The sequence below is a fragment of the Hemiscyllium ocellatum genome, chromosome 36 (assembly GCF_020745735.1).
Source record: "Hemiscyllium ocellatum isolate sHemOce1 chromosome 36, sHemOce1.pat.X.cur, whole genome shotgun sequence".
In the NCBI taxonomy this organism is placed as follows: Eukaryota; Metazoa; Chordata; class Chondrichthyes; order Orectolobiformes; family Hemiscylliidae; genus Hemiscyllium; species Hemiscyllium ocellatum.
In genome coordinates, this window is record NC_083436.1 from 2648218 (window position 1) to 2673463 (window position 25246).

The 25246-nt window shown below is 43.1% G+C and overlaps 1 protein-coding gene across 1 annotated transcript in view; it reads left to right on the forward strand.

Annotated features, from left to right (window-relative positions):
- gucy1b1 (guanylate cyclase 1 soluble subunit beta 1) overlaps positions 1 to 25246 on the forward strand; it is a 122829-nt gene that overhangs the window by 91312 nt on the left and 6271 nt on the right. Inside the window, exon 8 of the mRNA XM_060851487.1 lies at positions 18132 to 18272. Within this exon, the coding sequence (XP_060707470.1) occupies positions 18132 to 18272 (141 nt within the window). The remainder of the gene's footprint in view (positions 1 to 18131; positions 18273 to 25246) is intronic.

Below are 25246 nucleotides of genomic sequence, written 5' to 3' on the forward strand. Positions count from 1 at the left end.
GCACTTCACACCTTCAATGCATTATTTGGGCCAATATGGCACCTATTGTTAAAGTTTGCTTGAGAATATAACTTTAATAAAGTTCTGGGATTTACATCTGAAAGAACTGAAACCAACGTGTCCATTCTAAAAGGTGAGAGAGCAACCCAGGTCTTTTTCAATATATAATTTCAGTTACATCACACTGTAAACTATTACTATAAATTCTGTGTCCTACAACCTTATACTCCACAACCACCTGATGAAGGAGCAGCGCTCTGAAAGCTAGTGATTAGATTAGATTACTTACAGTGTGGAAACAGGCCCTTTGGCCCAACAAGTCCACACCGACCCGCCGAAGCGCAACCCACCCATACCCTTACATTTACCCTTTACCCTTTACCTAACACTACGGACAATTTAGCATGGCCAATTCACCTGACCCGCACATCTTTGGACTGTGGGTGGAAACCGGAGCACCCGGAGGAAACCCACGCAGACACGGGGAGAGCGTGCAATCTCCACACAGTCGCCTGAGTCAGGAATTGAACCCGGGTCTCAGGCGCTGTGAGGCAGCAGTGCTAACCACTGTGCCACCGTGCCGCCCACAAGTGCTTTCAAGTAAGCCTGTTGGACTATAACCTGGTCCAACTTTGTCTACCCCAGTCCAACACTGGCACCTCCAAACCAAATCTTAACAGTACTCTGCTTAACAATATTGTTTTTATTATTCCTTTTTTTGTGATCAGTATATCTTCAATTTTCTTGCCTGTACCTTCCGATTCATTGAATCACAAGATTGTTACAGGATAAGAAGAAAGCCCTTCAGCCTGGTACATTTTCATTGTCTCTCTGAATGAGCATTCACCTGATGCTATACCTTATACCTTCCCCAGTAGAGCAGTATAGTGGCTGAGTGGTTAGCACTGCTGCCTCACAGTGTGTGGGACCCGAGTTCAATTCCAGCCCCAGGTGACTTGCTAATTGGAGTTTGCACGTTCTTCCTGAGTCTGCATGGATTTCCTCTGGGTACTTGGGTTTCCTCCAAAGATATGCAGTTGAGGTGGATTGGCCATGATGAATTGCCCATAGTTTCCAGGAATGCGAATGGTAGGTGGATTAGCCATGGGGAATGTAGGAGTAGGGTTGGGGGGAAAGGACGGGTCTGGTTTGGATGCTCCTCTGAGTGTCAGTGCAAACTTAATAGACTGAACAGCCTGCTTTCACACTTTAGAGATTCTATGATTTTTAAAAAAAATTCCCTCTAATCTTGCACATTCTCTTTTTCTGGTTAATATGCCTCAATTCTCAATTCTCTGCACTACAGTGCTTTTTAGATCCAGACCATATGGTGCATGTAAAAGATTTTGCTTGTGTGTCAGTTGCCTTAAATTTGTACCAACCTTTGTTCTCTGTCTTACTGTCGATTAGAACAATTCTTTTCCATATCGAGACCCTACATGGTTCAAATGCCTTTATAAAATCTGTCAGCCTTCTCCAAGAAAAACAGTCCCAACTTCTTTAAACTATTAATGTAGGTAGCTCAAGTTCCTCCTATCTGGAGCTATTCTCATTAATCTTTGCAAACATTTTTGCCTGTGAAAATAGTTCCATTCCCTATTTATTCCTTCATGAACACTCAGCATTTCTCCTGTTTAACCATTTTTGCACTTTTTCCAATTTCATCAGATTTATGTTCCTGATCGGGTGAAGGGTAAGGTAGTAGATGTATGGAATGCTGGATGGCTAGAGAAATTGAGATTTTGGTCAAGAAAAACAAAGAAGTATGTGTCAGGTATAGACCGCAGGGATCGAGTGTATCCTTATAATGTAAAGGTAGTAGAAATATCCTTAAAGGAATCTGGAGGGCAAAGAGGGAAGATGAGATGGCTTTGGCAAATAGGGTTAAGGAGAACCCAAAGGGATTCTACAAATACATTTAAGAACCAAAGGATAAGTAAGGAGAGAATAGTGTCTCTTAAAGATCAGCAAGGCCACCTTTGTGTGGAACCACAGGAGATGGGGAGATGCTAAATGAGTATTTAGCATCAGTGTTTACTATGGAGAAGCATATGGAATTTACAGAACTTGTGGAAATAAACAGCGATAATTGAAAAATATTGATATTACAGAGGCGGAAGTGCTTGAAATGCATAAAGGTGGATAAGTCCCTGGTACCTGATCAAGAGTACCCTAGAACTTTGTAGGAAGCAAGAGAAGTGATTGCTGGGCCCTTTGCTGTGATATTTGTATAATTCATAGTCAGAGGTGAGGTGTTGTAAGACTGGAGATTGCTAACATGGTGACACTATTTAAAAACAGTAGTAAGGAAAAACTAGGGAACAATAGAGCAGTGAGCTTGATATCAGTGGCTGGCAAGTATTTGGAGGGAATCCTGAGGGACAGAATTTACATGTATTTGGAAAGGCAAGGACTGATTAGGGATAGTCAGCCTGGCTTTGTGCGTGGGAAATCGTGTCTCACAAACTTGATTGATTATTTTGAAGAAGTAATGAAGAGGATTGATGAAAGCAGAACAGTGGATGTAATCTATATGAACTTCATTACGGCGTTCAACAAGGTTCCACGTGGTAGACTAGCTAGCAAGATTAGACCACGTGAGTTGCAGGGAGAACTAACTAGTTAGATACAGAACTGGCTTGCAAGTTGAAGACAGACAGCGAGTGATGATTGGGGTTTGATTTTCAGGCTGGATGCCTGTGACCAGGGGTGTGCCACAAGGATTGATATTGTGTCCAGTGCTTTTCATCATTTATATAAATGATTTGAATCTGAACAATGGAAGTACGATTAGTAAGTTTGCAGATGGCACCAAAATTGGAGGTGTAGTGGACAGTTAAGGAGGTTACCTCAGACTACAATAGGATCTTGATCACATGGGCCAATGGGCTGAAGAGTGGCAGATGGAGTTTAATTTAGACAAATGTGAGGTACTGCATTTTGGAAATGCAAATCAGGGCAGGACTTACACACTTACTAGTGAGGTCCTGGGCAATTCTGCTGAACAATGATACCTTGTAGTGCAGGCTCATAGTTCCTTGTAATAGAGTTGCAGGTAGACAGGACTATGAAGAAAGATGTTTGGCATGCTTTCCTTTATTAGTCGGAGCATTGAGTTTTTGGAATTGGGATATTGAGGTTGTACAGGATGTTGTTTCGGCCACTTTGGGAATTTTGCATTCAATTTTGGACTCCTTCCTATTAGAAGGATGTTGTGAAATTTAAAGGGTTCAGAAAAAATTTACAAGTATGTTGCCAGGATTGGAGGGTTTGAGTTACAGGGAGAGGCTGAATAGGTTGAAGCTGTTTTTCCCCGATTGTCAGAGGCTGAGGGATGACCTGAAAGCGGTTCATAAAATCATGAGGGGCATGGTTAGGGTGCATTGACTTTTCCCCCAGAGTGGTGGAGTCCAAAACTAGAGGTTTAAGGTGAGAAGGGAAAGATTTAAAATGGATCTGTGAAGCAATTTTTTTCATGCAGTGGGAGGTACATGTATGGAATGATCTGCCAGAGGAAGTGGTGGAGCCTGGTACAATTGCAACATTTAAAAGGCATCTGGATATATATACAAATAGGAAGGGTTTAGAGAGATATGGGCCAAATGCAGGCAAATGGGACTAGATTAATCTAGGATATCTGGTGAGCATGGACAAGTTGAAAGACTGCTTTCCATGCTGTACAGCTCTATATCTCTATGGCTGTACTGAGAACCTCCATCTTGTCTGTCCTTGTATAAATCTTCTTTGACATGCAAAATTGCTTCAGTATACCAATTTAAACCAAACCATTGCATTATAATGTTTAACATAACTTGATTTTTTAATGCTTTATTCCTCTGTCCATGAAGCTTTGATCCTGCTTTTTAACGGAAGGAGAGGTGGAATAGCAGTAAGCAGAACAGTTCAGGCCACAATGAGATCATATTTAATGGCTGGACAGACTCAATGGGAGGAATGGCCTGCTCCTACTACTCTTTATAATCTTGTGATAAAAGATCATTGATTTCCAGACATCAAACAGCACAAAGATGTTTTGATGTTATCTGGCAACTCGGATCCTAGAAGAGCCAACCTTGACATGGGCAATGAAGTGAGCTGGCTGACTCACAGACAGTAGCAAGGGCGCTGACAGTGACAATAGTTAGAAGATGAATGATGCCATCCTGAGAATGATTGATTTGTAGTTTTGTGTTTGCAGTGCCAATCCCAGCACAAAGTGAAACCTCACCAAGCTCATACCTGAGTCAAACTCATTTTACTCAAACATGAGGAATAAGAGAATAATCAGGGATAGCATAGGAAACTTGTGCATGGAGTCTGAGCAGATGGGGCAGCCCTAAATGAGTTTTTTGGTTTGATTTTCACTAAGGAAAGAGACCATGTTGTGAATGAGAACTTTGAGGACCTGGGAAACAGGCTTGAACAGATCAAGATTGATATACTGGAAATTTTGACCAACATTACGATTGATAAGTCCCCAGGGCCAGACCAGATTTATTCCAGGCTGCTCCGGGAATTGAGAAAGGAGGTTGGAGAGCCGTTGGCGAAGATCTTTGCTTCCTCGGTCTCTGCAGGAATCATACCAGAAGATTGGAGGGAGGCGAATATTGTTCCACTTTTCAAGAAGGGTACTAGGGAAATCCCTGGCAATTATAGACCAGTCAGTCTTACGTCTGTGTTCAGCAAGGTTTTGGAAAGAATTCTGAGGGATAGAAGTTTTGACTATTGGAAAAGCATATTGTGATTAAATGCAGTCAGCATGGCTTTGTGAGGGTCAGGTCATGCCTCACAAATTTTATGGAGTTCTTTGAGGAGGTGACGAGACAAGTCGCCAGAGGTCGAGCAGTGGATGTGGTGTGTATAGACTTCAGTAAGGCATTTGATAGGGTTCCCATGGAAGGCTCATTCATAAAGTCAGGAGGTATGAGATACAGGGAGATTTGGCCATCTGGACTCAGAATTGGTTGGCTGACAGAAGGCAGAGAGTGGTTGTAGATGGAAAGTAATCTGCCTGGAGGTCAGTGTTGAGTGGGGTCCTGCAGGGCTCTGTTCTTGGGTCTCTGCTCTTTGTAGTATTTATTATTGACTTGGATGAGGAGGTTGATGGGTGGGTTAGTAAATTTGCCGATGACACAAAGGTTGGAGGTGCCGTTGACAGTATTAAGGGCTATTGCAGGCTGCAGCGCGACATTGACCAAATGCAGAGCTGGACTGAGAAATGGCAGATGGAGTTCAACCTGGATAAATGCGAAGTGATGCATTTTGGAAGGTCGAACTTGAATGTTGAATATTGGATTAAAGAAAGGATTCTTGGCAGTGTGGAGGAACAGAGGGATCTGGGTGTGCAAGTTGCCACCCAAAGTGGATATGGTTGTTAAGAAAACATGTGGTGTTTTGGATTTCATTAGCAGGGGGATTGAGTTTTAGAGCCGCGAGGTTTTGCTGCAGCTCTACAAAACCCTGGTGAGACCACACTTCAAATATTGTGTCCAGTTCTGATCCCCCTGGAGCTGCCAGAGGAAGTGGTGGAGGCTAATACGATTGCAACATTTAAGAGGCATTTGGATGGGTATATGAATAGGAAGGGTTTGGAGGGATATGGGCCAGGTGCTGGCAGGTGGGATTAGATTGGGTTGGGATATCTGGCCGGCATGGACAAGTTGGACCGAATGGTCTGTTTCCATGCTGTACATCACTATGACTAATATAGGAAAGATACAGAGGCTTTGGAGAGAATGCAAAGAAGTTTTACCAGGATGGTGCCTGGACTGGGGAGCTTGTCTTAAAAAGCTCAGACATTTCTCTCTGGAGAAGAAGGAAGAGAGGTGACCTGATTGAGGTATACAAGGTAATGATATTGTCTAGCTAACATCAATTGTTACAGCTAACCCGAGGATGCAAGTTTTAAGAAAAGGTTTGTGATTTACAAATGAAAGAAGTGAAACTATCATGGTATTCGAACAGATGAAACACTCAACAGACAATCAAGATATGTTTCAATGTATAATTTCAGTTAGAAATTTGCCTTAGAATTGTGTCCTCCATAATCACCTGATGAAGGAGCGGTGCTCCGAAAGCTAGTGTGCTTCCACTTAATCCTGGTGTTGTGTGATTTTTTTTAACAAGGTAATGAAAGGCATGGATAGAGTCAATAACCTGAGACTTTTCCCCAGGGCAGGATTGACTGGCATGAGGGGTCATAGTTTTAAGATATTAGGAGGAAGGTATAGAAGAGACATCAGAGCTAGGTTCTTTGTGCTAAGAGTTGTGAATACGTGGAATGCATTGAGTAGGTGGTGGATGCAGAGTCATTACAGATATTTAAGTGACTGCTGGACATGCACATGGACAGCAGTGAATTGAGGGGTGCATATGTTAGGTTACTTTATTTTAGATTATGAATAATCCTCGGCACAACATTGTGGGCCGAAGGGCCTATTCTATGCTGTACTTTTCTGTGATCTATGTTGTAAACTCCAACAGTGCATCAGAGGACTGTTTGAAAAATTACTGTGAACTCTGGAAGCTCTTTTGCACCGTGCCATCCAGAACTATGATAATAACAACCTGAGCTTCCATTTCATCATTGACATCAAGCCAAGGGTTCAGGCCTAGTTCTATGAAGAATGCAGAGAGCATACCCAGACCAGCACCATAGATGACTACCACACAGAAAAAGGCCTTTCAGCACATAGAGTCTGAGACAGTTAGACTTTTTTAAAGCTATTTTTAAGCACTTGGTCCATAGCCTTGTATGTCTTAGCATCATAAGTGCACATTAAAATTGCTACTTAATTGTTATTAGTGTTTTTACCACCCTTATGAGCAGTGTGTTCAGATTTCCACCACACTGAAGGGCCTGTCCTTCTCTATTATGTTCTATGTTTTATCTTCTGAGTAAAACAAAACATTTTCCAAACATTTCCTCTAAGCCATTTGCTCTTACCTTAAATCTGTGTCCTGGTCATTGTTCAATTCACCAAGGGGAACAGTTACTTCCTGACTGGCCTATCAATGTCCCTCATAATTTTATAAATCAGAATCATATCTCCTAACAATCTTCTCTGCTCAAAGGAAGATAAACTTAGTCTGTCCAGTCTCTCTTCATAATTGAAGCTGTCCAGTCCAGGCGACATCCTGATAAATCTTGTCTGTATTCTGTCCAGTATGTCCCATACCTGCTGTAATATAGAATGGTGCACAATACTCTAATGTGGCTGAAACAATTTTTTTTCGACAGTTCCATCATAAACTTCCTGGTTTTAAACTCTCCGTCTTGACTAATAGCAGTAGAGAGATTGAAGATCTCATAGATGGGCAGATTCTGGAAAAATGCAAAAGTAGCAGGGCTGTTGTTATGGGTGATTTCAACTTCCCCAGTGTTGACTGGAACCTCCAAAGTGCTGTTGGTTTGGATGGAGCCGTTTTTGTCAGGTGTGTTCAGGAGGGTTTCCTTACTCAGTATGTAGACAGACCAACAACAAGGGTAGAGGCCATTTTGGATTTGGTGTTCTGCAACGAGCCAGGACAGATGTCAGATCTCACGGTGGGAGAACACTTTGGTGATAGTGATCACAACTGCCTCACATTTACCATAGCCTTGGAGAGTGAAAGGAACAGTTACCGAGGGAAGATATTTAATTGGGGAAAAGGAAATTATGATACTATCAGGAGTTGGGAAATGCAGACTGGGAGCAATTGTTCCACAGAAAGGGCACAGCAGACATGTGGAGACTGTTTAAGGAGCAGTTGTTGCGAGTGATGCACAAATTTGTGCCTCTGAGACAGGTAAGAAGGGGTAAGATTGAGGAACCTTGGATGACGAGAACAGAGGAAGATCTCGTCAAAAGGAAGAAGGCAGCTTACATAAGGTGGAGGAAGCAAGGATCTAGCACAGCTTTAGAGGATTTCAGACTAGCTAGAAAGGAGCTCAGAATTTGACTGAGGAGAGCCAGGAGGGGGGCACGTAAAAGGTTTGGCAAGAAGGATAAGGGAGAACCCAAAGGCATTTTACTCGTACATGAGGAATAAGAGAATGATGAGGGAGGAGGTAGGACCGATCAAAATAGTGTAGGGAACTTGTGCGTGGAGTCTGAAGAAGTAACAAAGAAGATTGATGAGGGCAGAGCAGTAGATGTGATCTATATGGCCTTCAGTAAGGCGTTCAACAAGATTCCCCATGGGAGACTGATTAGTAAGGTTAGATTTCATGGAATACAGGGAGAATGAGCCATTTGGATACAGAACTGACTCAAAGGTAGAAGACACAGGGTGGTGGTGGAGGATTGTTTTTCAGACTGGAGGCCTGTGACCAGTGGAGTGCCAGAAGAATCGGTGCTGGGTCCTCTACGTTTTGTCATTTACATAAATAATTTGGATGCGAGCATAAGAGGTACAGTTAGTAAGTTTGCAGATGACACCAAAATTGGAAGTATAATGGACAGCGAAGAGGGTTACCTCCGATTACAACAGGATCTGGACCAGATGGGCAAATGGGCTGAGAAGTGGCAGATGGAGTTTAATTCCGATAAATGTGAGGTGCTGCATTTTGGGAAAGCAAATCTTAGCAGGACTTATATACTTAAGGTAAAGTCCTAGGAAGTGTTGCTGAACAAAAAGACCTTGAAAGTGGAGTGGCTGGTAGATAGGATAGTGAAGAAGGTATTTGATATGCTTTCCTTTATTGGTCAGTGTGTTGAATACAGGAGTTGGGAGATCAGGTTGCGGCTGTACAAGACATTGGTTAGGCCACTTTTGGAATATTGCATGCAATTCTAGTCTCCTTCCTATCGGAGAAATGTTGTGAAACTTGAAAGGGTTCAGAAAAGATTTACAAGGTTGTTGCCAGGGTTTGAGGATTTGAGCTATAGGGAGAAGCTGAACAGGTGGGAGCTGTTTTCCCTGGAGTGTCGGAGGCTGAGGGGTGACCTTATAGAGATTTACAAACTTGAAGGGATGGATAGGATACAGTGGGATATAGATCAGATGCAGATGTGGGCGGAGAAATGAATTGAATTTAATCCATGGAAGTGTGAGTTATGAAGGAGCTCAAATGTTAAGAAAAAGTATACAGCCAATGGTAGGACCCTGAACAGCATTGATGTACGGAGGGATCTTGATGTACAAGTCCATAGCTCCCTGAAAGTGGCCATGCAAGTAGATAGGGTGGTGAAGAAGGCATATGGCATGCTGGCCTCCATTGGTCAGGGAATGGAGTGCAAGAGTCAGGGTGTCATGTTGCAGATTTATAGGACCTTGGTTAGGCTTCACAAAGTATTGTGTTCAATTCTGGCCGCCACATTCCCGGAAGGATGTGGAGGCTTTGGAGAGAGTGCAGAAGAGGTTTACCAGGATGCTGCCTGGATTAGAGTGTATGAGCTATAAGGAGAGGCTACAAAAACCCTGGTTGTTTTCTCTTAAGCAATGTAGGCTGTGGGGAGGTTTGATGGAAGTCTGTAAAATTATGAAATACACACAGATAGGGTTGACAGTTAGAATCCTCTTCCCAGAATTGAAACGTCTGATACAAGGCAGCATGCATTTAAGGTTAGAGGGGTAAAGTTCGAAGGAAACTCAGCGTAGCAGAGTGGCCGCGCGGCAACGTGCTGGCCCCATAACCCAAAGGGATGGATCGAAGCCTTTCTTTGCTATCTTCTCAATGTCACCTTAAATGGACAGCACGGTGGCTCAGTGTTTAGCACTGCTGCCTCACAGCGCCTGGGACCCAGGTTCAATTCCAGTCTCAGATGACTGTGCAAACTCTACACAGACATTCTCCCTGTGTCTGTGTGGGTTTCCTCCAGGTGCTCCGGTTTCTTCCCACAGTTCAAGGATGTGCAGGTTAGGTGAATTGGCTGTGCTAAAATTCCCGTAGTGTTCAGGGATGTGTAGCTTAGGTGCATTAGTCAGGGGAAATGTAGAGGAATGGGAATGGGTTGGTATGGACATGTTGGGCCAAATGGCTTGTTTCTACACTGTTGGGACTCTGTGATCTGTGAGATGTGAGGTGCAAGTGTTTTACAGAAAGAGTGATAGAAGTCTGGAACACACTACTGAGGTGGTGTTGGAGGTAGATGCAATAATGCATTTAAGGGAGTTTTAGATATGCACATGAATCTTCAAGGAATGGAGGGCTATGGACCTTTGTAAGTGGGTGATCAAAGTATGTAATCAAGCAGTTCACTTCACGATATGAATCATGCAATTAATATACTGGATCCAGATGCGTAGTTCTTTGAAAGTGGAGTTGCAGGTAAACAGAGTGGTGAATATTGAGTATAGGTGTTAGGACGGCTGCACAGAACATTGGTGAGGTCACTTGCAGAATACTGTGTACAATTCTGGTTACCCTTCTAAAGGAAGGGTGTTGCTAAACGTGAGGGTGCAGAGAAGATTTACAAAGATGTTCCCAGGACTAAAGGGTGTGAGTTTTAGGGAGAAACTGAATAGAACATACAACAGTACAGCACAGTACAGGCCCTTCAGCCTTCAATGTTGTGCCGGCCTTTTATCCTACTCTAAGATCCAACTAACCTACATACCTTTCATTGTACTAACTTCTATGTGCTTTTCCAAGAGTCCCTTAAATGTCCCTAATGTCTCTGATTCTACTACTACCACTGGCACTGCATTCCATGCACCCACCACCCTGTGTAAAGAACTTACCTCTGAGATCTCCCCTCAACCTTCCGCCAGTTATCTTAAAATTATGGCCCTTCATGATAAATATTTCTGCCATGGGAAAGAGTCTCTGGCTATCCACTCTATCTGTGCATCTCAACATCTTGTACAACTCTATCAAGTGACCTCACATCCTTCTTCACTCCAATGAGAAAAGCCTTAGCTCCCTCAATGTTGCTTCATAAGACATGCCCTCCAGTCCAGGCAGCATCCTGGTAAATCTCCTCTGCATCCTCTCTAAAGTTTCCACATTTTTCCTATAAGGAGGTGACCAGAACTGAACACATTATTCCAAGTGTGGTCTAAACTCAACTCTATAGAGCTGCAGCATAACCTCGCAGCTTTGAAACTCAATCCCTTGGCTAATGAAAGCCAATGCACCATATGCTTTCTTAACCACCTTATCAATTTGGCAACTTTGAGGGAGGGATCTATGGACGTGGACCCCATGATCCCTCTGTTCCGCCACACTGCCAAGAATCCTGCCTTTAACCCTATATTCTGCAATCAAATTCGACCTTCCAAAGTGAATGACTTCACACTTTTGAACTCCATCTGGTTGAATTCCATCTGCCACTTATCAGCCCAGCTCTGCATCCTGTCAGTAAATAGGTGGAGCGTTTTTCTCTGGAGCATCAGAGGCTGAGAGGTTTATAAAATCACAGGGGGCATGGATAGGGTGAATAACAGCCAGAAGGTGAAGAATCGAAGTGTGAAAGATGGTTATCGTTGATGCTTGAGGTTATATTGTGGTGGGGACGAACAGTAGCCAGAAATGGAATAAGCTATGATTCCATCAGTGATTAATAGTGCTTAAGATCTCATTTATATTGATACTAAAAATTACTGGGAATGCCTGAAATCAGAGAAGACACTTCAAACTGCATTGAGAAAAAGTGGCCATTAATGTGATGCAATTTAAGAAATTAGCCAGGACAGAAAGGAGGTTCTGAGTGATCTAACAAGCTTAACAGTAAATATATCTCAGGGCCAGATACAATATATCCAAAATTGAGTGAGGCAGGGTAGGAAATAGGGACGTTTGAAAAAAAATTAAGTTTCTCTCTGGCCACAGGAGAGGTGCCAGATGACTGGAGGATATCCAATGTGGTACCATTATTCCAGAAGGGACCAGGGGATGTACTGGGAAACTGAAGGTGGTGGGTAGCTTATTGGAAACGATTATCAGGGAAAGACTTAATCTTCATTTGGAGAGGTAAGGGACAGTTAGCATGGCTGTGTGAAGGGTAGGTCACATTTGACCGACTTGCTTGAATATTTTTTTGGTAGAGGTTTCGTGGTGCGTAGATGAGGGCAATGCTTTTAGAGCCATAGCGGTTTGCAGCACAGAAACAGATATCCTAAACTAATCTACTCCCATTTGCCAGCACTTGGGCCATATCCCTCTCAACTATTCCTAGCTATATATCCATCTAGATGCCTTTTACGTGTTCTAATTGAACCAGCCTCCACCACTTACTTTGGCAGCTCATTCCTTACACGCAACACCCTCTGTGCAAAAGTTGCTCCTTAGGTCCCTTTTAAATTTTTCCCTCTCGCCCTAAACCTATGCCCTCTAGCTCTGGACTTCCCCACCCCAGGAAAAAATCATTGTCTATTTACCCTATCCAATACCCTCATGATTTTATAAAGCCCCTCAGCGTCAGACAGCCCAGGGAAAACAGCCTCAGCCTATTCAGCCTCTCCCTATAGCTCAAACTCTCCAACCCTGGCAACATCCTTGTAAATCTTTTGCTAACTCTTTCAAATTTCACAACATCCTTCTTATAAGAGAGAGACCCGAATTGCATGCAATATTCCAAAGGTGGCCTTACCAATGTCATGTACAGCTTCAACTTGACCTCCCAACTCCTATGCCTACAAGGACTTCAAAGAACATAGAGTATAGAAACATTACAGTGCAGTACAGGCTCTTTGGCCCTTGATGTTGCGCTGACCTGTGAAACCAACACTAACCTACAGTATTCCATTACAATCCATATGTTTATCTAATGACCATTTAAATGCCCTTAAAGTTGGCGAGTCTACTATTGTTGCAGGCAGGGTGTTCCATGTCCATACTACACTCTGAGTAAAGACACTACCTCTGACAACTATCACCCCTCAATTTAACACTATGTCCCCTCATGCTAGCCATCACCATCCAAGTAAAACGACTCTCGCTGTCCAACCTACCTAATCCTCTGACATTCTTGTATGTCTCTTTTAAGTCACCTTTCTGCAGCTTATCTATGTCCCTCTGTAACCCACAACATCCTTTGTCACTATCCACAACTCCACCAACCTTAGTGTCATTCGCAAATTTACTAACCCATCCTTCTACGCCCTCATCCAGGTCATGTATAGAAATAACAAACAATAGTGGACCCAAAACAGATCCTTGTGGTACACCACTCATAACTGAATTCCAGGATGAGCATTTTCCATCAACCACCACCCTCTGTCGTCTTTAAGCTCGCCAATTTCTGATCCAAACCGCTGAATCATCCTCAATCCCATGCCTCCGTATTTTGTAGCCTACCTTGGGAAACTTTACCAAACACTTTCCTGAAATCCATATACACCACATCAACCACTTTACCTTCATCCACCTGTTTGGTCACCTTCCTAAAGAACTCAGTAAGGTTTGTGAGGCGTGACCTACTCTTTACAAAACAGTGTTCCCTTATCAACTTATTCCTTTCTAGATTATTATAAATCCAATCTCTTGTAATCCTTTCCAACACCTTACCCACAACTGAAGTAAGGCTCACTGGTCTATATTTACCAGGGTTGTCCCTGCTCCCCTTCTTGAACAAGGGGACAATATTTGCTCCTCTCCAATCTTCTGACACTATTCATGTAGCCAATCACATAAAGATCCAAGCCAAACATACTGCAATCTCCTCTTTAACTTCCCAGAGAATCCCATCCGATCAGGAAACTTACCTATTTTCACACTTTCCAGAATTGCTTACATCTCCTCCTTATGAACCTAAGTCCTATTTAGTCCAATAGCTTGTATGTCAGTATTCTCCTCAACAATATTATGAATACTGATGAAAAATATTCATTTAGCACTTCTCCTATCTCCTCGGACTCCACGCATATCTTCCAACTACTGTCCTTGACCGGCCCTCATCTTGTCCTCATCATTCTTTTATTCCTGATATACCTATAGAAAGCCTTAGGGTTTTCCTTAATCCTACCTGCCAATGTCTCCTCCTGGCTCCTCTTAGCTCTCTCGTTTGGTCCTTCTTGGCTAAATTGTAACTCTGAAGCCCCCTAATTGAGCCTTCATGTCTGATCCTTACATGAGCCTCCTTCTTCCTCTTGACAAGAGATTCAACTTCTTTAGTAAACCATGGCTCCCTTGCTCAACCACTTCCTGTCTGACAGGTTCATAGTTATCTAGGACATGCAGTAGCTGTCCTTGAATAAGCTCCACATTTCAATTGTGCCCATCTCCTGCAGTTTCCTTCCCCATCCTACACATCCTAAATCTTGCCTAATTGCATCATAATTGTCTTTCCCCCAGCTATAACTCTTGCTTTGCAGTATATGCCTGTATTGCTAAAGTGAATGTAACTATATTGCGATCACTTTCAGCAAAGTGCTGACCTACCTCCAAATCTAACACCTGGCTAGGTTCATTACCCCGTATCAAATCTAATGTAGCCATGCCTCTTGTTGGTCTATCTACATATTATGTCAGAAAACTCTCCTTCACACATTGGACAAAAACTGACCCAGCTGAAGTACTTGAACAACAGTGTTTCCAGCCAATATTTAGAAAGTTAAAGTCTCTCATAACAATTACCCTGTTATTTTCACTTCTATCCAGAATCATCCTTGTAATCCTTTCCTCTAACTTTTGGAACTTTTCGGAGGCCTATAGAAAGCTCCCAACAGAGTTCCTTGTCCTTTCCAGTTTCTAACCTCTGCCCATACTACCTCAGTAGACGAGTCCTCCAACATCCTTTTTGCCACCATAATACTATCCTTGACTAACAATGCCACACCTTCCCCCTTTACCATCTTTTTTCTTACTGAAACACCTAAATCCCGGAACATGCATCAACCATTCCTGTCCCTGCTCTATCCATGTCTCTGAAATGACCACAACATCGAAGTCCCATGTACCAACCCATGCTGCAAGTTCTGAAGAAGGGCTCATGCCCGAAACGTCGATTCTCCTGCTCTTTGGATGCTGCCTAACCTGCTGCGCTTTTCCAGCAACATATTTTCAGCTCATGCTGCAAGTTCACCCACCTTACTGTGGATGCTCCTGGCACTGAAGTTGACACACTTCAAATCAATGTCTTGATTGCCGGTACACTCTTGAAACCTTATTTATGATCTCAGTACTCTCAACCTCCTGTACACAGGAGCTACAATTCAGGTTCCCGTTCCCCTGCTGAATTATTTAAAAACCTCCTGAAGAGCATCAGCAAATTCCACCCCCCCCCCCCCCCTAGGATATTGGTATCCCTCTGGTTCAGGTGTAGACCATCCTGTTTTATGAGGGCATGTAGATTTCAGGTAAGGGGCAGAAGATTTAAAGAAAATGTGAAGGAAATCTTTTTGTCCATAGTGTGGTGGGAATCTGGAACGCGTTGCCTGTAAGGATGATAAAGGCTTCATGTTTTAAGAAGTATTTAAATGTGCACTTGCAGTGTCAAAGCATACAAGGCTATGGCCAAAAGCTGGAAAGTGGGATTAGAATGGTTCAATGAATTTCTTTCAACTGGCTGACAATGATGGGTTGAAGGCGGTTTTTTTGCATGGTAAATTTCTATGAGCCCTGTTTCCTTCTTAACCAACAATGTAAATACTCACTGAACTGTACCTGGTGGTGGAAGAACATGATATCGTACTTGTAACTGGGAGTAAACCTGAAATCTGCTGTTTAATAGGGCAGTTAAAATTTCAACACATTGACGTTTGGAGTCACTTGTGGATCAGACCAGGAAAGGATGTCAATTTTTCTCTCTTTAATTATATTACCAGACAAAATAAGGTTTTGCAACAATCAACAGCGCTCACCTTGCTACCATTTGACTACGTTTTTAATTCATTACATTTTTCAGCTGTCATGGTGAGATTCAAGCCCATGACCTCAGAACGTTATGATGTAGAGGTCCCGGTGTTGGACTGGGGTAGACCAGGCCAGATTTTCCTGCTCCTCAGGTGCTGCCTGACCTGCTGTGCTTTTCCAGCACCACTCTAATCAGGACCTGGTCAGAAGTCACACAAATCAAATAGTTTCTTTGAAATTACAGGCTTTCGGAGTGCTGATGAAGGAGTAGTGTTTCAAAAGCTTACGCTTTCAAATAAACCTGTTCGACTATAAACTGGAGTTCTGTGACTTCTGACCTCAGAACATTAGACTGCAATTCTGAATTACAAGTCCAGTAGGACAACTTGCCACCACCTCCCATTATAATGCAGTGTTTACGGGTTCAAGAATTTACATTTGTTTGGCTCTACCAATGAGAACCCACGAGGGTAGAATCTTCTGGAGATATTGGCAGTTTGGTGTGCCAGTGGAGAGCTCTCACAACCCGTGCATTGTGTTTTATCAGGAAGGCCTTACTCAAGCATGTGATGGGCCAGTGCTGGTCTTTCCCCAGGGACATGGATGTCAATGGGATGTTGGGTCTCCCGGCTCTTTCATACTCACCAGTGGTTCCTGTTGATATGAGGCATCAGATTGAGGAGAAACCAAAGCATAAGTAAGTGATGTTGTGAGGAACATCACAGGAAAAAGTGCAAGAAATTTTGGCAACAAGTGTAGAGCTATCTCTTAACATCGCTCAATCCTAAACCCCTGACTCACCATGGCCAGCCTCCCCTTTACGATTCACTCTCAATTCACTGTGGCACCAGGGAGTTACATTCCAGACCCACCCTAGGAAAAGGGATTCTGAAATGGAGAAATCAACTGCAAATATTTCCTGACGGAATTCATGTCCCATTCTTTTGGGCAATATGGTAGTGATAGGAGAAAGTGAGCACTGCAGATGCTGGAGATCAGAGTTGAATAGTGTGGTGCTGGAAAAGGTGCTTCATCAGGAAGGGCTTATGCTCAGAACATCAATTCTCCTGCTCTTCGGATGCTGCCTGAATGACTGTGCTTTGCAGCACCACACTCCAGATCTGATAGTGGTGGCAACCAACTCAATGAGTGAAATTTTAATCCCTACCTCTAACAGCAGGCTGGAAGTGGAGGACATTAAATTAGTGGAAGGGAAAGGGATGCCATGTCCATCACTTTCCCACCTCTTCCATGTATTTTACCAATAGTAGAGTAGTTGGTTGATATTGGTTTAGAAACTGAGAATTAGATTTAGGTATTGGTTTAGATACTGAGAATTTGTCCCTACAGTTTAGAAATTTAAAGCACCTTGCTGTATAGATACAGACAGCTGATCCAGGAAATACAGACAAACAGGGCTTTAAACTACTGTTACAGTTAATTTATAAGATCATAAGTTTCAGTTGGCAGAATATCTGGGGCTCAACAAAGGTGAAAAGGGAAATTGGGTTAGCCCCAAAGGAACTGGCTTTAAGCAGTGAGTCAATTTCAGTTGGACATTTTGGAGGTCATGGAATTTAGTCTTGGAAGGACAGGCTTGCAAAAGCATGGTTAAAGAAGAGTTTAATGTGATTTCTAACTGTTCCCAGTGTGAGAAGGGGACAGATAAACTGGTGGTATATGCCCACTGGAAGGTTAAATGCAAGCCAACTGCCCCTGTTACCTGCCTAGCTGGGATTGCAGCCTAATATTATCTTGTAAAGGGTCTCATTCCCAGCGTACCCTCCTGACTCATGTCATGGTTAGATTAGATTCCCTGCAGTATGGAAACAGACCCTTTGGTGCACCAAGTTCACACTGACCCTCCAAAGAGTAACCCATCCAGACCCATTCCCCTACCCTATATTTACCGCTGATTTAATGCAATTTAGCATATCCAATTTGTCTGACCTGCACACCCTTTGGACTGTAGGAGGAAACGGGAGCACCCGAAGGAAACCCGCACAGATGCATGGAAAATGTGCAAGCTGCACAAAGACAGTCACCTAATTTTGTGTTTTTTAATGCTTCTTAATTGACCTTTTATTAAAATTTGGCTCAGAGTGCACTTCCTAATTGAGGTGCTCTCTCCGTTACGTATTTCGTACTGTAGCTGGAAAATCTCTGATCAGCCCTCCAGCTTTGAGAGCCATCAAACTGGCTTTAATTCAACTGAATATCCATCTCCATGTAAAGGAAGAACTTACTAACTTGAAAATCAATTTTTAAACAGTTTGTCTTGGTGGTAGAATTCCTTTACATATACAAAGCCTCTGTGGCAAAATTGAATATCAATATCATTCCTAGTTTTTGTTCCTTGATGATTTGATTAATAAATCTTTAAGGAGGTTGTTTATTTCTCTTATGTATTCAGGTGGAGACAGTTGGGGATAAGTACATGACCGTGAGTGGTCTGCCAGAGCCATGTATCCATCATGCTCGTTCCATATGCCATCTTGCTTTGGACATGATGGAGATTGCAGAGCAGGTGAAGGTTGATGGAGAGCCTATACAGGTTAGTTATGCAAAATTCTGAACTTACAAAAATTGGTATCTCATCTTTTCAGTTATACATTTAATATTTTCATTGATTTTCAAAATTGTTAATCATGGATTTTTAAAAAATCTTGAAACTGCTTACCCTTCTATAATTCTTGTTGACTCACTGTCTTTTGTTTGTCTTCCATGCTTTTAGGTTCACTTGTGCTTTCTACATGAGTCACAAATATAATATCCCATTATTTTTCTAACTTTGATTTTATTATTGGTGATATTAATCTGATGTGTTTGTACATGTTATTTGTTTTTGATTTTAATCAAGGCCTTTTAAATTTTTAAAATGCAAACATTTCCTCAGAACAATTACTATGGACAGAAACTTACCAAGCTGTGAGTAATATAGACTATTATAAGATGAACTGGTGGTTTCAAACAAAATGCTCATTGAGATCATCTCATCAATTTTTTTTTGCATTTCGCAAGTGGTGTAGCAGGATTCTTGTCAGGTAGCAGTGAGTTTCCAACTGATGCTGCTCCTTGCATGTTAAGCACCTTATTAGCAACCCAACTCGCCACTGTTACACTTTTATCAAATTCCTTATTGGGAAAACTCAACATGAAAACCAGAGCAGATCTTGGTAGTTCATCTAGCTTCAACTGCTTCTTGCCCACGGACAAACTGCAGATTCTTGTGTGATCCCCCAGTATCAGTCACACATACCTGCCCACCACAGACATTGAGGGTCCACTTTCATGTAGTCATTGCCACCATCAAGCATACTCAACGCCCTGGCACTGAGTCCTTTATGAGCAGTCTACCCAGCAGGGCAGGATCTCAACCAGCAGTATACAGCTGTATCAAGTGTAGGTACTGAAGAGGGTCAGGAACCCATTAAACAGCATGTGCCAGACTGACCACCAGTGCTGTCTCAGCATAACTTCACCTGGTGCCTGCTGGCATACCTGCTACTTGCATGCTTTACCTTGCCCTTCTATGCCCTGCATTGACAATTGTGCAGTTGCAGAACCAGGCAAATCACTGTAGTATGCAACAGTCCACAGTCACGTGCACATGCATCTTGCCATATGTCGATGTTCCATGTCAGTCTAGCACCTGTATCATGTAGCCTCAATGTTTGTGTCAAACAAAGCATCTCCAGCAAGCGTGCAATGTCTGAAAGTCTGAAGAAAGTAGTCAGCAATTAAGTCCATGGAGGAGCTGTCATTCAGGGACCCCAGATAGTTACTTAAGGGCAGCCTCCCATACAAGTCCCTGGTTTTTTGCCATAGACAGTCATGCAATCAGGGTGCTGTTGCACAGTGTGATCATGCTGTAGGGACCTGGATCATGGATAGTTCTTTGCCTTCATTGAAGCCAATACGGCAAGGCTTGGGGGAGCTGTCGTAGCTGGACATGAGTTCACAAGCTAGGGATCTAGGCAGATGAGGGCTAAGACTGGCTGCCTGAAGGTTGGCCACTGTCATTTTGTTGCCTTTGTTCACACAAATTAAAGATGGTGAGGAAGGGGGATGAAGAGAAGGAGGGGTAACAGGTACGTAGATGTAAAGCTACTCTGAGAGGGCCATTTGCTGTTATTGCAGCATTGAAGCACATGGATAGAGTGTGGCATTGAGGAGAATGACTACAATAGGACTTGTCGTGCAGGAGTTGTACGGGCCAACTTGTGAGGGAGGACTTGTGCGTCTGCAACCAGTCATTGAGATTTCACATAGTAATAGCATCATTCTCCAATACGCTGAATACTCGGGCATCTAGGTCCTAATCCCTGTCTACCCTACAGCATTATTCATCCCTATAAGTTAAACCTTTATGTCAATGTCACTGCTAGGGAATACCTTACGTAAAGTCCGTCAAACAGGCAATGATAAAGAGGGGTTGTTCTAACGTATTGGGGTTAGTCATTGCCATGAACATGCACTGCTACCTCTGCCTCAAAGTAATATTTTTGGCCCATATCATACAGCCCCAACCATGACTCCTGATGAATTGGCCAAAGCTCTGATGCATCAGGGGCCCGTGACTTGTCTAAACCCTGAACAGAGAAGGGACGATGATATATATATGTAGTGAACTGATAAGATTTATGAAATGAAAAAACTTTACAAAACACCGAGTGCAAAATGAAAATCATGATGTTTTGAGCCATCATACTTTTGTGTCATTAGTACAATCTTTGACCCCTCTTCCATCTGCTGCAATGGATGGAGGGAGCCTGTTGATTGTAGAGAATTTGTCAGGCCACCTCAGGCATTTAGATCTGGATGGGCCAGACATGTTGGAGGTCTTCTTGTCAGAGGCAAGTTGACCCTCCTCAGCAGGAACTTCCAATGCTTGGGAGGGGCATCCTGAATGGAGACTTCTGAGAGGCCCCGTGTCTGATTACTCCTCAGACTGGATGCCTCCTTATGATTAGTGCCAAGTCTCCCTCTTCTACTTTCACCCTGTCTTCAGTATTGAGGACCAATGTATGGGGTGATAGTGTGTGGGTGCTGGCAACTGTCTAGCGGCCCATGAGGGTGCTTGGCCTGTCTCACTTCAGCTGTTGCCAACATGTCCTTTGAGGTAGACTTACAGTCACAGGGCTAGCCGCACTTTTGCAGAATCTGGGCGATAATAGTGCATCAAATGGACTACCTGCATTACTGCAACATCTGACTGAAGATGGTCAGTGTGTCATTTACTAGCTGTAACTAGCTTCTCTGTAAGGAGGGCCTTTTGTGTTCTTGCCTGTCACAGCTGCTCCTCCCTGTGCATCTGGATGATGTTTCTCACTGCTGAGACCACAGGGTTCTCTCTTGCTGTGGGAGCAACAGGTGCCCGATCTCCAGCAACCCCATAGCTGACAGTGTGCTGGGACACATTTCTGCCTCACCCACATGTGAAGCTGTGTGAAATTCACTGTGCACACTTATGAAGCCTGTCAAGATGCCATCATATATGCTGCTCGGAAAGGGGGGGTCCATGGTCCCTCCAATACTTCCTCATTCTCTATTGAAAGTAAGATTCCTTTGACATCATCCCCATTAAACACTCCTGAGACAGGGATAACACAGGATGAATATGGAGGGAAGGCTTCCCCTACTTGTTAAAGTTCCTTCAAGGCCGTCCCTTCAAACATTCCCAGGGCAGGGACACCAACATATTAAAATATAGAGTAAGCACATCCACTAGAAGGCTTATTGGCTGTGTGTCCCTCCCCATATCAGGTGCCTGTGGATCAGGAATGTGGGATTGAAGTGGAATTAAAACTTAAGGAGCAACCCATTCAAAAAACTAAGGATGGGTTACCAATGGGAACCCTTGATGTAAATGTGATACACAGTCCCTTCTAAGCCACGAAAAGAGTACATAGTGTGGTATTCAGTGAAGTGACTCAGACTATGATTACGTTGGACTGCTGCATGCAGATCCCCAAGAGAAGAGAAAGGATCTGCTGGAAATCTTGCCAGGAAAGGACAAAATGGTATACAATGGAAGAAAGTGAGAAGGTAGAGGGTATGCAGCAGCAGCCCATACAGGAGACACCTTCACACCATCCAAAGGGCTTAGGGAAAGCTTCCCTAGGTGGACCTCAATCTTCTTATCTTGGGATGTTGAGGAGGTTTTGTCTGGAGAAGATAGGCTGAACCTTGGGAGGATGGGTGCACCTGAAGGCACAAGAGACAAAAGGCATTGAGGTCACTGTTTGGGAATGATGCATGGTTAATGTGAGTGTTGCAGTGGAACAGCAAGTATTACTTATGGGTGTCAGGACTTAGATATCTCTGCATTCCCTCCAGTGACTGCAAATATCCTTTCTTCAGAGGGGGTAAGGACATGACGTTTGGCACCCTGTCACTTGTGTACTGTAGCTATGACTTGTTATAAATGTCTTGACTCGTCATGACATAAAGGGAAATCATATGTAAGACACAAGTAGGTGGCACTGCTGTTAGGACTGATGCAAGTGGTGGAAAGGTGCAGAAGTGTTCTGAGGGAATGAGGAGGCACTGTTGAGGGTAGACAGTGTTTATGGTGTGGAAAAACCAGGCGATTGAATGAAGGAAGGTGTTTCATGCAACAGAGGGATATTGGACTACAAGCAGTGGTGGGAAGTAGATGCACTGTCATGGATAAGTATAAGGTCTCAGAAAGCAGACTATTGCACTTACTGTGGTACAGCAAAGAAAATAATTGACCAAAGGCTGAAAGACTAATTAATTTGGCCAGTTTGAAAAGATACAGCGAGAAAATGTATTTGATCTCATTGAAAGAATCAAACCACAATATTCAACATGGCTCATACTTGGCCAAAAGGACCTTGATCGTAGAGCTTGATGGCTGAGGAGTGATAGATGGAGTTTAATCTAGATAAATGTGAGGTGCTCCATTTTGGTAGGGCAAATGAGAATATTTTGGGGAGTGTTACCAAAAAAAAGGGACCTTGGAGTAGATGTAGGCACAGTAATGAAGAAAGTGTTTGGTATGCTTGCCTTTATTGGTCAGTGCATTGAGTCCAGGAGTTGGGAGATAACGCTGCAGCAGTACAGGACATTGGTCAGGCCACTTCTTAGGAATACTGTGTGCAATTCTGGTCTCCTTGTGATAGGATTCTTCCAGGGTTGGAGTGTTTGAGACATAGGGATAGGCTGAATAGGCTGGGGCCATTTTCTGTGAAGTGTCAGAGGCTGGAGGGTGACCTTATAGTGGTTTATAAAATCATATGGGACATAGGGTGAATAGTCAAGGTTTTTCCCTCAGGGGATGCGAGTCCAAAACGAGATAGGTTTGCATTGGTTTGAGCTGAAACTGGAAAGATTTAAACCTGGAGGTAAGAGGCAAATCTTTCATGCAAAGGATGGTGTGTGTATGGAATGAGCTGCCAGAGGAAGTGATGGAGACTAGTACAGTAACAGCATTTAAAAGGCATCTGAATGGGTGTATGAATAGAAAGAATTTGGAGGAATATGGACTTAAATGCACCCAAATGGGACTAGCTTTCTTGAGGATATCTGGTGGGTATGGATAGGTTGGACCAAAGGCTCTGTTTCTGTGCTGTGCATGTGACTATGACTCTTGAGATTCAGTCTTGCTATTTTGTAACTTTCTATGTGATTTATTTTCACGTTCTTCTTTCTTCCTGTCCAAGATATTTCTTCTCCTGTTGTCTTTTTATATTTTGTAAAGACTGGGACTCAAGTACCTTCCACTTATTCTCACTTTATCATTTCTGTTTCTGTTTGCCTCCTACACTCTATGCTTCTGATATATTGTCTCATTCTTCCTCTCTATCTCTTTTTGTCTGTTTTTTCAATAGATTTCAAACTAGTTCATCACATTTGAAGCAAAATTTAGAGCTTTGATTTTCTGAAACCTGTCTAAAGAATTTCCTTGGTGTATGCAAGCATAGCAATATCCAGGTAGAACAAAGAATCAAGAACAGTACAGCACAGGAACAGGCCCTCCAGCTCTCCAAGCTGGGCCAATACATTTTGCCCTTCTATACTAAAACTGTCTTTACTTACAGGAACCGTATCCCTCTATTCCCTTGCTATTCAGGTATTTGTCCAGATGTTTCATGAATATGTCTGCTTCCACCACCACCTCTGGCAGTATGCTCTAGACACTCACCTCTTATTTGTGAAAATGTACCTCACAAACTCCCCCCTGACTCTGCACCTTGAACCTATGTCCCCTACTAATTGACCTGTCCATGCTGGGGAAAAAACCTTATTATTTCCAATCTATCCATGTCATTCGCAAGCGTATAAACTTCTATCAGGTCACCCCTCAACCAGTGAGAGCAAACCTAGTCTATCCAGTCTTTCTTTATAGCTGAAATTCCCTATACCAGGCAATATCCAGGTAAACCTTTTCTATATCCTCGCCAAAACATCCACATCCTTGTGGTAATGCGGTGACTAGTACTGACATAATATTCCAAGTGTTACCTAACTAAAATTTGATAAAGCTCCAGCATATCTTGGCTATCCTTATACTCAGTGCCCTTCCAATGAAGGCAAGGATGCCAAAGACCTTGTTTACTACCTTACTCAACTGCACTGTCACCCTCAGTGATCTTTTTAAGCTGCACACCCAGATCACTCTGCATATCAGCAGCCACCTTGAACCACTGCAGTCCACCTGCTGTGGGTTGACCCACAATGCCAGTAGCGACAAAATTCTAGGATTTTGACCCAGTGATAGTAAAGAAAAAGTGATGTATTTCCAAGACAGGATGGTGAGTGGAGGGGAACTTGAAGTGGTGGTGTTTCCATATATCTGCAGCCCTTGAACTTCTAGATGGATGTGATAATAGGTTTGGAAGGTGCTATATGAGGATCTTTGGTGAGTTTCTGCAGTGCATTTTGTAGATAGTACACATTGCTGCTGTTGAGTATCGGTGGTGAAGGGAGTGGATGCTTGTGGATATAGTGCCAATCAAGTAAGCCACTTTCTCCTGGATGGTGTCAAGCTCCTTGAGCGTTATTGGGGCTGCAATTATCCAGGAAAGTGGGGATTATTCCACCACACTCCTGACTTGTGCCTGGCAGAAAGTGGACAGGCTTTGGAGAATCAGGAAGTGAGTTGCTCGCTCACTTCCTGATTCTCTGCTTGGTGTCTATGTACACAGATCTCTGAAAGTTGCCACCCAGGTAAATAGTGCTGTGAGGAAGGCATATGGTGTACTGGGCTTTATTGGCAGAGGTATTGAGTTCCGGAGTCCTGAGGTCATGTTGCAGTTGTATAAGACTCTGGTGAGGCCTCATCTGGAGTATTGTGTGCAGTTTTGGTCGCCATACTATAGGAAGGATGTGGAAGCTTTAGAACGAGTGCAGAGGAGGTTTACCAGGATGTTGCCTGGAATGGTAGGAAAATCTTATGAGGAAAGGCTGAGGCACTTGGGGCTGTTCTCATTGGAGAAGAGAAGGTTTAGGGGAGATCTGATAGAAGTGTATAAGATGATTAGGGGTTTAGATAGGGTAGAT